General features: G+C 32.3%; 1 protein-coding gene across 6 annotated transcripts in view; it reads right to left on the reverse strand.

The window, feature by feature from the left end:
* LOC140780730 (cleavage and polyadenylation specificity factor subunit 3-II) overlaps positions 1-15,106 on the reverse strand; it is a 50,584-nt gene extending 35,478 nt beyond the window's left edge. The window contains exons 1-4 of one of the 6 annotated variants that reach the window (XM_073126453.1): positions 15,000-15,099; positions 14,639-14,824; positions 14,035-14,107; positions 7-124 (exon numbers count right to left, since the gene is read on the reverse strand). In XM_073126453.1, the coding sequence (XP_072982554.1) occupies positions 7-124; positions 14,035-14,107; positions 14,639-14,824; positions 15,000-15,013 (391 nt within the window). In that variant the 5' untranslated portion in view covers positions 15,014-15,099. Of the gene's footprint in view, positions 1-6; positions 125-14,034; positions 14,122-14,638; positions 14,825-14,999 lie in introns of those variants that run through there. The other 5 variants (XM_073126452.1, XM_073126457.1, XM_073126456.1 and 2 more) reach the window with 5 other exon arrangements.
* Positions 15,107-15,627: the final 521 nt, after the last annotated feature.

The following is a 15,627-nucleotide window of genomic DNA, read 5'->3' on the forward strand; positions in this document are numbered from 1 at the left end:
AATTACCTTTTTTCATACATTCTACAATATGAGCATAACTAAATTGCTCTTCCTCTCCTCTCCGTTCTACCATAACTTTTCGGTAATCTTCTAACATTAATGGGGCCAAAGCCTTAGTTGGATACTGCTTTAAAATAACAAAGACAAAGCATTATCATGGATATAACTGATCAAGCAAGGTGTAATTTCCAAACTTCAACCCAAAAGATAAGGACAAAGGTAAGAAAAAGAATATTATCCTAAACAAATATATGGATAATGATATATTGTTACATAAACATCTCTTGATGTGCAGAAGGATGTGAAATGGCAGTGACAGACTCCAAAATTAAGCACTCATTTAAAATGACAGCAACAAAAAAGCATTGAAGTTTCATTGTTCATTAAAAATGCCTCAGTTGCTCATCGTTTGCAGTCACACGACCCATTAATTTCCATCCGCATTTGTAATTAGCAACTTACTGGGAACACCAGCTTATTTGCCCACTCAATAAGACCTTTCAAGGCATTATCGATAGGAAACATGTGGCCGCTTTTCTATCGAACAACAAGAATTCAACTAAAAATAAGGCAAAATATCAGGAATAAAAAAACTAAAAGAGATAAAAACATAAAGACAAAGGAGATAAATAGGCCTTCTAATCTTGAAGAATTATCAGAAAAAAGATAAAAGAGTTAATACATGAGATCTAATCACTTCTCATTAATTTCATTTGTAACAATAAACAATAGAATAAAATATTAGAAAAAGAATATAAATGCTATAAAAATAATAACGCAAAAATAGACTACTAATCCAAGCAAAGATAAGAAGAGTACAACAAACTAACACTAAGAACTACAGTTGATACTTGATACAGTAAGAAATTACAAGTTAACTATGAACACACTGTGCAAGGACAGAAATTTCAGACAAAACCCTAAACGAATGAAAATGAGAGAACACAAGAAAAAAATTTACATAATTTAAAGGACAGCAGAAAAGAATAAAAGAAACTAAAACAAAAGGGCAACACAGGTAGAGTTCAAAAAGAAGGTAAAAGAATAATGCAAAACAAGGAGGATAATAGTATCAGAAAGAACATATATGTAAAATAAGTCAAACAGCACGAGGCACAAAACAAAATATAATTACACAGAAAATGTGAAGTAGAAGACAGCTGAAAGAATATATTTACAAGAAACAGAAGAAAATGAGACATGAAAAGAAAGGAACCAAAGAAGACAAGAAGTACATTTACTTGGTTAAAACATTAAAGCTTGAAATTTTAACAAAGGAAACATACAGCCCTAGAGCTTTTAGTTCCAACTATTTCAGTTGGCTAAAAGTAAAACCATAACAAACAAGTATAAAATAGAACCAAATTTCAAAACAAATTAAAACATAGAAGAAAAGAGTTTGATATAAGCCAGTCAAAAAAAAAAAAAGATTTTTAACGAAGGTAAGGCAAAGACAGATATTAAGTATAATCTGCAAAAAAATATCAGATCACATAATGCAAAATGGCAGGCAGGACAAAAATAGATGAAAGGAAGGAAAAGAGAAAAGAAATTAGAAAAACAGATAGCTAGTAAAAGAATAATTAAATAAATTAAGGAAAAAGGGAGGGCAAAAGAAAACGATAAAACACTAAAATAACCTAGACAGATATTAAAAGCTAGTAAATTCAAATAAATAGTAACACAAAAGGGAAAAAAAAAAGGAATAATATAGAGGGACAAAGATGGACAACATCATTTAATTCAATAACTCAAACATCAATTTTCATTAGTAATAGAAATTAGCAAATATAGAATATCCAGCAAATCTGGAAGAAAAATGTTATACTCAAAGTAAGAGAGCAACGGAAAGGTCAAGTAGTCTGAAATGAATTTATGAATGATCAGGACAGCTAATAAATTTATACACAAAAAAAAGGAAATAAAATTAAAAATTAACACAACAGTAAGTGATCCATAGAATAGTGACCAGACAACGGAAAAGTAAAGTAAATTTAACCAGAAAAAACAATGACCAGTGAGAATAATAGTTACCAACAAATGATGTTATGAACGCATCCACATAGAGAACAAAAAAGAACGGACCACCAAAAGGAAAGAAATGAGAAAGAACGAGAAATTTATATTAAAAAATCACAAATTTAAAAAAAAAGTCAAAAGAATAGATAGAAAAGTAGAGGTGGAAATCATAACAAATGAAAATAATTAATAGACAAAAGGAAACAAACATAAATAAAAATGTTTAAAAATCAATAGATACAAGATAAATAATTGAATAGAACAATAGAAGTAGAAACCAAAAGATTTAAAAAGAGATCAAAAGAGAAAATAATGCTTAGAAGTGAATGGAATATATTTAAACATGAGTTCAGTAAACGCACAAAAAGAGAATGCCCAAAAAAATGTATAAAAAAAGAGCAAAAGAAACATACATAAAGAGAAAAAGGGACATTTGGTTCCATATATTTATAGATGCTGCATATGTAACTCTAATGACAAATATGAGCAAAAACCTTATTTTATTCCTTCTTTTCATCACACTCAAGATTGAGAAACTGTGTTTTGACATCCCTTTGATTTAAGTGGATGCCAAGATGATAAATATAAACCCAACTTAGCACTTGGGAGACTGACTTTTCATATTGCACATATGATGAATGCATGCAGCTTTTTCAAGTACATGAAACCAAACAACCCCGAAGTGGAAGATAAATGAATCATTAAAATAGAATAAGTTTCAAGAAATTTTGAATGAAAATCATACATTGATATAAAAGATAACATAAAAATAGAAGAGAAATGCAAAAAAGGAAAAAACATTTCAAAGGAAGAAAATTATGGAACAAAAAAGATAAATCAAAAACAAATTGGAAAATGAAACAAATACAACAAAAGAAGAAAGCCTGAAGATGATTAAAGGATAGCATCCAACCGAATGAGAGAAGCTCAATAACACAAGAAAATAAAGAGATAGAAAGAAAGTAATGAAAGTAATTACTTTTCACTTAATTCAAGCATAAAAAAATCAATCAATTAGCAATCCCAAAAGATTGTAAAAAGATAATATAGAATTTTGTAAACAGAACAAGTATTAATCAATTAAAATTCATGAAACTTGAAATTAAACACGAATGGAAAAATTGACGCACGAAAGGAGAATAGATAAAGATGGAAAGAAAATGATAACAAGCGTAAGGTAAGTGCCAAATGGAAAATAAAATATGATAAAAAAATGTTTTAAGGAAAATAATGCATAAGCACCAAATAAAAAAGAGAAGAAAATAAGAAAATAACGGACAATAAATTAATTAAAGAAAAGAAAAATAAAGAAATAAAATAGATTTAAGAATCTAAAATAAAATAAAATATGTTAGAGAAGAGAGACATTACAATTCAAACCACCAATTGATGTCTCAGTGTGAGTAGCCACAAAAACGAGTAGCAAGAGGAGACATAGTCTTATATAAAATAAAAGGTCGGATTAGTAGTGAGTGGCACAGAATTGGTGAAAAATTAAGATTGAAATAGTAATAATAGGACAACAAATTAGTGAAAAATTAAGTAAAGTGAGAAAATGATAAATTAAGAAAAAAATAAGTTGAATAAAAAAAAATAAAAATAGCAAAGCAATAAAACATGTACAAAAAAGCACATATGAAATATAACAAATATAACCAAAACACCAAACGATATGAGCAATTTAATTTATACAATAGTTATTATCATATCGACAACAAAAAATATTTCAAAAATAACAAAAACAGAGGAAACTTATAAAGAAAAAATAAGAAAACTATAAATTGCAAAAAAATAAATAAAGACTTAAAAGAAAATGAGGGAAAAATTTATACAAAATAGAAAAAATAACAGTAACAAAGAGTGAGGTATAAAATAATAAAATGAAAAACTATAAAATCAAGCTAAATGAGCAAAAAATTATATAAAATAGAAAAAATAACAGTAACAAAAAGTGAGTATAAAATCAAGCTAAAAGATTAAGTAAAATGAAAAATTAAGAAAAGTGAGAAAATGATAAATCAAGAAAAATAAGTTGAATGAAAAAATAATATAGCGAAGTAATAAAATATGTACAAAAAATCACATAAGATGAAAATGAGCATTAATAATTTATACAATATTTATTATCATATCAACAAAAAAAAATATTTCAAAAATAACAAAAAAAGAGTAAATAAAAACTTAAGATGAAAATGAGTGAAAAAATTATGCAAAAAAGAAAAAAAAACAACGAAAATTAAGGTATAGAATCAGGCAAAAAAGGAAAAAGTAAAATAAAAAATTAAGAAAAGTTAGGAAATGATAAATCAAGAAAAAAAGTAAGTTAAATAAAAAAAGAGATATAGCAAAGAAAAAATATATATACAAAAAATCACATATTAAATATAACAAATGTAACCACAGCACAGAACGCTATAACCAATTAAATTTATATATTTATATAACAGTTATTATCATATCTATAACAAAAAAATATTTCAAAAAATAACAAGAAAAGAGGAAACTTATAAAGATAAAATAAGAAAATTATAAATTGCAAAAGAAATAAATAAAGACTTAAAAGAAAAAATGAGGGAAAAAATTACACAAAATAGAAAAAAAAATAACATAAACAAAAGGTGAGGTAAGGAGAAAGGATTAAGTAAAATGAAAAAACGTGATAAAATAATTTGAATAAAAAAAGAAAAAATAATTTGAATAAAAAAAGATATCCACAATAAAAAAAGATATCCACAATAATTTGAATAATTTGAATAATTTGAATAAAAAAAATAATTTGAGTAAAATGATAAATCAAGAAAAAAAAATTTTTGAATAAAAAAAGAAAAAATAGCAAAGTAATAAAATATGAACAAAAAAAGTACATATAAAATATAACAAATGTATCTTATTATCATATCCACAACAAAAAAAATATTTCAAAAAAAATATATAAAAGAGGAAACTTATAAAAATAGGAAATATTACAAACAACAAAAAATAAAGACTTAAAATGAAAATGAGTGAAAAAATTATGCAAAAGAGAAAAAATAACAGATAACAAAAATTAAGGTATAGAATCAAGCAAAAAAGGATAAAGTAAAATTAAAAATTAAGTAAAGTGAGAAAATGATAAATTAAGAAAAAAATAAATTGAATAAAAAAACAAAAAAAAATATTTAAAAAAAAAGAAAAGAGGAAACTTATAAAAAAAATAAGAAAATTATAAGTTGCAAAAGAAATAAATAAAAACTTTAAAAGAAAATGAGTGAAAAAATAATGCAAATGAAAAAAAAGTAACAGACAACAAAATGTGAAGTAGAAAGAGAAGAAAAGAAAAGAGGCAGCAACTAAACAGAAGAAGATTTTACGCGAGTAAATTTAAACAAGAAAAAAAATCAAATATCAGTTAGAAAACAAAAACATAGATAATTAATGAAAAAATATATGACAAACCATATACTAAAAAAATATCGTTGAACAGTCATATATAAGCATACCACTATAGCATTAAGGTATATATAAGAAAATATTTACAGTTGTGAGATTAAAAGAAAAATTGACAAGAAGTTAAAATTTAGAAGTTAAGTAAAGCTCAAAAATACAAAATATTGAAAAAAAAAATTATAGAAAAATATGATGAGGACAAAAGAAGATATAGAAAAGAAATCACATCTCAAAAATTATATGATGCGAAACTGAAAATAACTGGATAGAAAACTTAAAATAGACAAAGGTAAAAGAAAATTTTAATCTAAAAGGAAAATAAAAATGAGAGATAAGGGGAACAATATCTAGAGTAGAAGTTAGCTAAAATATTAAAAGTTGATCACTCAAGAAAAGAAAACTGTAAGAAAATGTTACACACTTAACACCAGCCTAACAAAAGCTAAGTAGAATCATATGAATAAATATAAACACAGAAAGAATATAATAATGCATATATACCTAATATAGATAAATGGAAAAAGAATACAAGTGCCTTATACTCCATATGAAGATGATATTGAAGTATAACAAACTTTAAAGGCATTAATTAAGAAAAATTATCAAGACAATGAAGAAAAAAAATGGAAGTGAACATAACGGAGAAATAAAAATTAGAATAGAAAAAAGAGAGGAAAGCAAAGAATTGAGAAAAATAAGGTAGGACCATTAGAAAACAAAATTTAAAAAAAAGGTCAGATCACATGAAAATAAAACTCAAGAAGAAAGAGAGCTAAAAGGTGAAAGAAAAGTACTGGAACAATAAGAAAAACACAAAAAGGTCAGAGAAAATGGCAACATGCATAGGGAAAAGACAAAAACCAAAAAAGGAAAGGAACATGAAAATACAAGCTAAAGATCTCTCTCAAACATCAAATAACTTTATAAGTAAATAATAATCATTCAACAACATTAACATACATAAAATTAAAAATTTCAGAGAAAATGAAATGATTTCAAAAGGAAAAAAAATGAAAATAATAAAGGACTACAGTAAGAAAAAAATATAAGCAGCAAACAGTAAACCAGAAAAAGAAAAAGAGCAAAAAGGAAGGAAAAGAGAGCAATCTTCATTTACAAGTAATTCTAACATCCAATTTCAGTTATTAATAGAACTGTTATAAGAACTGAAATAAGTCCAATAAATTATAGAAGTCCACCAAACAAATTATAAGAACTGAAAAACGAAGAAGTAAAAAATAATACATAATCAAGTTAGCTAAAAGGCTGTTACATCAGGAAATAAGTCCAATAAACTAAGAAATGTTAAAGCAGTATAAGTGTATAACAAACAGATCATCCCTATCCAATCCCTTCGCCTCTTGGAAGGGGAGCGTCGATTTTTACAAGAGTCTATTGAAACCATTACGACCAGATTGGACGCCTTCAATACTCATCTTGAGGCTATTGAGATAGGTCGTGACTAACATGAGACCAGGAGTGATGTCAGTGCGTCCAACACGGGTGCCACGCATGCCGCTCCTAATGTCGAGACCAATCGACAGGCTCCATACTACCCTCACCATGAGAGAGGTCCTGAGACAAAACCCTATAGGCAAAATTATTATGAAGATATATTTGATTTTCATAATAACATGGGGTTTAGAGACAATGTCGCCTTTAGAGAATCTCAAAACCGTGACAATCAAATTATAAAAAATATTAAGGTGGATGCCCCAACTTTTGACGGTCGCTTAGATCCTGCTGTATTTACTGACTAGTTCCGTGAGATGGATCACTTCTTTGAGTGGTATGATTTACCAAAAAATCGACGCGTTAGATTTGCCTAAATGAAACTAGTCGGCCGAGCTAAACTGTTTTGGCAAAGTATGGAATAACTTTTAGTGCGACAAAACCAACCTCCTATAATTCACTGGCATGAAATGAAAGAAAAATTAAAAGAAAAATATTTGCCACATTCTTATCTTGGTAACCTTTTGGATCAATGGAATAATTTTAAATAAGTAAATAGGCCTGTGAGCGATTATGTCTCCCAATTTGAGGATTATATGCCGAGGTGTAATGTTGTGGAGGATGAGAGGATGGCACTGAGTCGTTTTAGGCATGGCCTTAACGACGATATTCAATGGGAGTTAGTTTTCCGAGAGGTTACCTCCTTGGACCAAGCTTACACTTTTGCATTGAACTACGAGATGGTTAATAGGCAACAATTGCCTAGGCGACCAATTGGGCACACCCCTCCCAGTTACGCACCTGCTGGCGTAAACGCTCCACCACCATCGGTACCAACCAGAACTACCCAAACTGTCGCACCTGCCCAACCTGACAAAGTAAAGGGGCCCTCCATGAAACTGCACTTGTTAATGACCCCCGTCGATGTTACAAATACAGACAGGTTGGTCATGTAGCCTCAAACTGTCCTCGAAAGGACTTTTATCTTAGGGAACAGGATGACATTATCGAGAAAAATGAGCTCGATGAACAAGTTTATGAACCTGACATTGATGATGTCCAAGATAGTGACGAAGATCGTGATTATGGAGACCATACTATTGGTGTCGTTCGTTGCGCTTTGACGCAACCCCGGGAGATCAATTATTGGTGAATGAATGCAATATTCCACACTTACATTAAATGTGAGACTAAAGATTGCAAAGTCATCATCGACAATGGGAGTTGTATTAACGCCTTCTCTTCTAACATTATATCTCGCCTGGCGTTAAAGTCTACATCCCATCCGACTCCTTATAAGGTATCTTGGGTAAATGATTATTCCATTGCTATAAATGAGAGATGCCTCATTTCTATCACTTTCCTTTCTTATAAAGAAGATGTGTGGTATGACATTGTGCCGATTGATGTAAGGCATATCATTTTAGGCCGCCCTTGGTTATATGATCATAATGTAAATATTTTTGGGCGTTCCAACTCATGCTCTTTTAATTTTAAAGACAAAAATTAAGATAAATCCTATGCGCCCTACAATAATTAATAAAAATAATAAGAAAATTGCTCGAAGTAAAAAGGGTTTGCACATAATAAATTCTGAAGAATTTGAAAAGGAAGCAAACCAAGGCTCTATTGTGTTTGCCTTGGTGGCTCGTGAAGTTGGGAGCACTACCCTCACTCCATCATCCGACGAATCTGCTCCTATACTAAATGAGTTTCAAGATGTGTTTCCGGATGATCTGCCGGACCAATTACCTCCTTTACGCGATATCCAACATGCAATTGACTTTGTCCCTGGAGCGTCTCTTCTAAACTTGCCACACTATCGAATGAGCCCTAAAGAACATGTTGAACTACAACATCAGGTAAATGAACTTCTTATGAAGAGTTTCATCCACGAGAGCCTAAGCCCTTGTGCTGTGCCTGCCTTGCTCACGCCAAAGAAGGATAGGTCCTGGCGTTGTGTGTCGATAGTCGAGCCATCAATAGAATAACAGTCAAATATCATTTTCCTATTCCACGACTTAATGACATGCTTGATATGACGGCGGGAGCTTCAATTTTCTCTAAATTCGATCTTAAATGTGATTATCACCAAATCCGAATTCGCCCAGGCGATGAATGGAAAACTGCTTTTAAAACTAAAGACGGGTTGTATGAATGATTGGTAATGCCTTTCGGTTTATCAAATGCCCCAAGCACTTTCATGCGTGTTATGACACAAGTGCTTCGCCCATTCATGGGAAAATTTCTTGTGGTGTATTTTGATGACATTTTGATTTATAGTCGATCAAAAGAGCTTCATTTGGACCATTTGCGTCAAGTTTGTCTAGCGCTTCATGCTGCTCAACTCTATGGCAATAGGAAGAAGTGTTATTTTCTTGTCAATCAAGTCATCTTCTTAGGATTTGTGGTTTCTTCAGAAGGAGTTCGCGCTGACCCTGAGAAGATCAAGGCAATTGCTGATTGGCCGAAACCACGAAATATTCATGATGTCCGTAGCTTTCATTGCCTTGTTACTTTTTATCGCCGCTTCATTCGAGGATTTAGTACTATCATGTCGCCGATCACTACTTGCTTGAAGAAAGGAGATTTTCATTAGAGTAAGGCAGCAAATAAGGCTTTTGAGGAGATTAAGAAGAAAATGACAATAGCACCCTGTTTCCGACTTTTCTAAAGCTTTCGAGGTGGAATGTGATGCCTCAGGCATCGGGATCGACAGTGTCCTTAGCCAAGAACACCATCCTGTTGCCTATTTCAACGAAAAACTAAATGAGGCTAAGAAAAAGTACTCCACTTACGATAAGGATTTTATGCGGTTATTCAAGCTTTACGCTATTTGCGTCATTATTTACTTTCCGCATAAATTCGTGCTTTATTCCGACCACAAAGCTCTTCGATTCCTAAATTCTCAGAAGAAACTAAATTCGAGACATGCTCGCTGGATCGAGTTCTTACAAAAATACACTTTTGTACTCAAACAAGAGCTGGGGTTGAGAATAAGGCGGCTGATGTGCTTAGCCGAAGGGTTAACCTTCTGTCTGCCATTAGCATCAAAGTCACTGGGTTTGACAAAATGAAGGAAGATTATACAACTTGTCCGGACTTTGGCGAAATCGTTCTCACTTTGCTGACTTATCCGAACTTAGCTTTGGACAATTATTCCCTCCAAGACGGTTACCTGTTTAAGGCTAACAAGCTTTGTGTTCCTCGTACGTCCGTGCGTGACTTCCTTGTTTGGGAGATTCATGCCGGTGGCCTATCGGGTCATTTTGGACGTGATAAAACCATTGAGGAAGTGGAGCGCCAATTCTACTGGCCAAGTCTCAAACGTGACATCGCAAAATTAGTTGGTCAATGGACTTGTTAGTTAGCAAAGCACAGAAAATAAAACACTAGACTTTACACTCTGTTATATGTGCCTGATCACCCGTGGTAGGACGTTAGTATGGATTTTGTCCTGAGATTGCCTCGCACATTTAGAAAACATGATTCAATCCTCGTGATTGTGGATCGCTTCTCTAAGATGACCCATTTTATTCCTTGTGCTAAAACCTCTGATGTGTCACAAGTGACCAAATTGTACTTTGCCCATATCATCAAGTTATATGGTCTTCCAAAAACTATTGTTTTCAATCGGGATGTTCGCTTTATGAGCTATTTTTGGAAAAACCTTATGGCACATGGTTGGCACAAAATTAAAATTTTCTACTGCCTATTATCCTCAAACCGATGGTTAAACCGAGGTTGTTAATCGTAGTCTTGGAAATCTTTTGCGCTGTCTCATGGGTAATCATAAAAAAAATTGGGATGCCATTCTTTCTATAGCCCAATTTGCATATAATAACTCCATTAATAGGTCTATTGGCATGAATCCATTTGAAGTTGTTCATGGTTTTAAAGCACGCAAACCTCTAGATATGTTGCCTATATCATCTCATTCTAGAGTCTCTGAGTCTGCCGAAGCATTTACACATCATGTTCATTATTTGCATCAAGAGATCACTAAGCGAATTAAGGCGAATAATCATCAGTATAAAATACATACCGACTTGCACAAACGTGCCAAGGAGTTCAATATTGGAGATTATGTTATGATTCGTCTCAAACCCAAACAATTCCCTTCGGGAGCTGTTCAGAAGTTGCATGCCCGTAGTACAGGACTTTTTCAAGTTTTGAAACGTGTCGGTGCTAACGCTTATATCATTGATATTCCCCCTGATTATGGCATTAGTTGTACTTTTAATATTGAGGATCTAGCAGCCTACCATCCACCTATGCATATCCCTACCGAACCCTATGCTACATCTACTACCCTTTCAGACATCCCTGTTGTGCCACCTACCACTTCTCCTTTCCCATCCACATCAAAAGAAAAGATAGACGTTATTTTAGATGATCAAATAATATCTACTCCAGAATAAGGGGTTCACCATTTTCTCGTTCGATGGCACGAGTGACCAGAGTCTGATTGTACGTGGATCACTCGCGAGGAGTTACAGTAGCTTGACCCTGACATTTTAGAGTACTATCAGAGCCACTCAACTGGGTTGAGTTTCTTCTACCCTAGGAGAGTTGGTAGGGACACCACTTTTCGTCACGTTTATTCTCGTAAGCACAAAAGGGATGCACCCGTGGCCCTTTGGCTTAACGAGGGTTATAACTAATCACCTACCTTCTATGGCTATTTTCGTCTTTTGTCTTTTACTTTATTTTGCCTATATAAAGGCTTGTAATCATCTTTTATGGGTTAATGAATATTTGGAGAGTTTTTGCCTATTGAGTGTTTGTTGGTGGATTCCAATGTCGGTGGATTCCGATACCCCGATTGATTGATTCCATAGGTTTGATTATTTCTCCCTACTTTTCTTCTCAACTATACAATCAAGACGTTGTCCTGCATCACTGTCTCTATTTCTAACATTTCAATTAGAGAAGTAACTATCTACTAATCTGTTGAATGTTTATGTTTCTATTGAATGTTTTTTCTCTATTTCTGTTAATTAAGATTGTTAATTACTTAATTCAGAAATTAATTCAATAATTATCTGATAATATGTTTTTCTATGTTTCTTATTACTTAATTCCTCTAGTTAATTCAGAAATTAAGATTGTTAATTACTTAATTTTCTCTGTTTTTGTTGAATGTGTTTTTTTAAGGAAAATGTGTTATTGTTAAATGTTAATCACTTAATTTGTTGATTAACAGTGAGTCAACTTTTAGTGTTAATCTTTTTATGACATTTATGTTGAATTAGTGCTATTTAGTATTTTAGTTTAGTACACTATTAAAATTTTTGTATATACTATATTGGTTACAACTTACATATAAGTATATAATATATATTATATATCTGTATTATATATGTTTATTTTTATTTTTATTTTTTTATATTAAAAATGCTAGACCGCCTTGTCACCCGCCTTCTGCCTAGGCGCTAGCCCGTGGGGCCCGCCACCCGAGCCCGTCTTTTAAAGCATTGATCAGAATATAACATATTTAGAGACTGAAAAAAATCCAAAATAAGAGACAAACTAAAGCAGAATGTATCTAAAGAAATAGAATTCTATAAAGAAGCTATGCATTTAGATATATCAATTTCCTTATATGTGCCAAAAAAAACCAATAAGTATAAATCTCGAGCATTCCAAAAGCCATGCTACATCCATCGCACGAAAATTATGGTTTTACTCAATTTACTTCTAGTTCCAACAAATCCATAGTGGTTTTTCTTGCACATAAGTTGAGGAAATATGAAAAGGATCTACAAGACAAATAAACCCCTATAGGAAGTTATTTTCAAATTTTTAAATGCTAGGCTTTGGCTTGCCTAATAACAACTGTGAATAAAAAATATGATTTGATGAGCATCAAGTTGCAGTCATATTTTCATACTTTATTATGTTAGTATGAAATATTTATGCATATATTTGGTTTTGGAAAAAGGGCAATAACTTAGTTGCAAAAACTCCTTCCCCAAACAAATCGACAGTAATCATCTGGCTATGTATGATTGACATTTTAGAAAATCTAAAAACTTTTACGAGCCAAGCTTTTATAACCGACATTTTAGCATTCTTATAATCTTCAACAGATTCCAACTTTCAAGCCAGAAAATATGAAATATATATTACCATGAATTTAATCAATACATGTGACCTAAATTATATAATATATTGTTCCTGAAATACAGATTTACTGGGGTGAAAATCCCATGAACCCAAAACTAACAGAATCAAAATTAAAACAAAAGACAAGACGAAAAACATAATTTTAAACTATGCAATTACCCAATACTTGTTATTATGTAATGAACTGGACTGTATAAATAAAGATGATATTCAGCTCTGCACACATTACAAAATAAAAATTTAGCTGACAATTAAATGTTCATCAAAAAGTTTATACTAAATACATGTGACATATCACTGTGATCTTCATACACCAAGCACTGTGATACATGAACAGTAAATCAATAACAACAAAAGTTAGCTAACTGCATATATGAAACAAGCAAAAGGTACTGGTTATTTGAACCATCCTTGCCTATATCATTGTTCTTATTCTTAGTATCAAGCAATGTGAATACATGAACAGTAAATGAATATCAACAAAGTTATCTAACTGCAGAAATGAAACTAGCTAAAGGTACTGGTAAATTGAATCATCCCTGCCTTTATCATTGTTCTTGTTTTTAGTGTCAAGCAATGTGGATATTAGAACAGTAAATCAATAAAGAGCAAAGTTATCTAACTGCATAAATGAAAGTAGCTAAAGATCCTGGTTATTCGAATCATCCTTGCCTCTATCATTGTTCTTATTTTTAGTATCAAGCAATGTGATTATATGAATGGTAAACCAATAATGACAAATTTTTCTAACTGTATAAATGAAACTAGGTAAAGGTACTGGTTATTTGAATCATCATTGCTGATATCATCGTTTTCTTATTTGTAGTATCATATTTTTGTTCTCAGAACAAGACTACTAGTAGTCTAGTACAAATAATAAATGTTTTAAGAGAGGGTAAATGCCATGACATCAACAGGATTATAAGAAAACTTCTCATGGTCAATTGCAACGTTGCAAAACATAAACAACTAATATCAGAAAAGGTAAGAAAAAACAAATAATCCCACCGTCATGTAAATGGGCCCCTGATACCCGCAGACCTCTGTAAAGTAAGGAAGGGCTCCAACATGATCCAGATGGCTGACAAACAATAACTACCCAAAATCAACAGACCAAGAGGACAAATAGTTATAAGTTTATAATTAATACAAATATTTGGAGCACCAAAATATGTGCTTGGTGAACTTGTTATATCAACTTGAAAATGCTACGGAATTCATGAAGGCAAAGGAGCAAAATGAAGCCGAAGGTGTTCGGTCCAATTCATAGTATAAACGCTCTTCTTACAAGTGAAAAGATGGTCAATCTTTTCTTGATTTCTCCTAACTAAATGATTCTTCAAATATCTAGATAATCAAAATAAAGAACACAGCATGATTGTCTCAGTAGTTCAGATAGTCCTCTCACAATTGTTAGTTTCTGATCTTCTTGTTTTCACTACACTACGATGTTGCCAAATGCAACCGTAGCAGGTCAACTCGTAGGTCAAATTTCTGAATATGTTGCTAATATATTATTGTATGCAAATAAGAACTAGCTATTTGAATTATTATAAAGGTCAAACAAATCAGGAGGAGGATAAAGAAACAGAACGATAATAATAAACTTTACAAATGGGTGATAACGATGCATGTGAGAGCAGAGTCGAAGTCTCCTGTCCCCGAGATGAGAGAGAAGTCCGGATAGCGTCTGCCATCAAGATAACCCATGTGCATACCGCAGTCGAACATGATTCTCTTTCCACCGATCGAGACCACAACGCAGCTTTTACCGACCTCCTGTCCCGCTCCTGAGCGACTTCAGGCATTAGGGTTTGATCAATAACAGATTAAAGAAGAAGCGAGAGCGGAAGGAGGAGAGATTGTCTTCTTGGAAACCCTAGCAAAGGGTTTCGCTACGAGGAAGAAGATACATAGAACAAAGCATTCGATTGCCATCAATAGTAAGGGTTTCGCTACGAGGAAGAAGATACCTAGAACAAGGCATTCGATTGCCATTGATGGAGGCTTCTTGGAAACCCTAAGGAAGGTACAGCGACGAGGAAGACGGTAGCGTCTCCGAGAAAGCGAGAGTGGAGGCGAATGGGACTGACAGCCATCGGCGATTATTTATATAGGGACGAATTCTTGGAAGCTCGTGCCACGTGCCCTCATCACATTATTTGACCGTTACAGGAATTCTTTTTTCGTTCCCTTCGAATGACACATGATTTCTTATTGCCGTTGATCTCTGAGGGGCTTCTAATCTGAGCCGCCCAAAGTATTGGTTTGCTTTGCCCTTTCCCGAATGGCAGTAGGATTTCTTTACCGCCGCTGGATCGGTGATAGATTTAATCTAAGCCGCTGGATTGTTTATTAGACTCGGTCAAGGCCCAATACTTCATGGCTGAATTGGAAATATTAGGCCCAATCATTTTTTGCAAATGTTTTAACTTGTAAATATATCCATACACACGTCTTATCTCAATTTTTTTATCAGTTATGTGTACATTACAAGGGTGCTCTCACTAAAGTGAATTTACTCAAAAAAATAATTATTATTAAACTCAGATCTGAGAGGTGCAAATAATTAAAGCTAGTAAACTTCACTATTATTCCATT

The sequence above is a fragment of the Typha latifolia genome, chromosome 1 (genome assembly GCF_019914945.1).
Source record: "Typha latifolia isolate L0001 chromosome 1, TyphaL0001v2, whole genome shotgun sequence".
Classification (NCBI taxonomy): domain Eukaryota; kingdom Viridiplantae; phylum Streptophyta; class Magnoliopsida; order Poales; family Typhaceae; genus Typha; species Typha latifolia.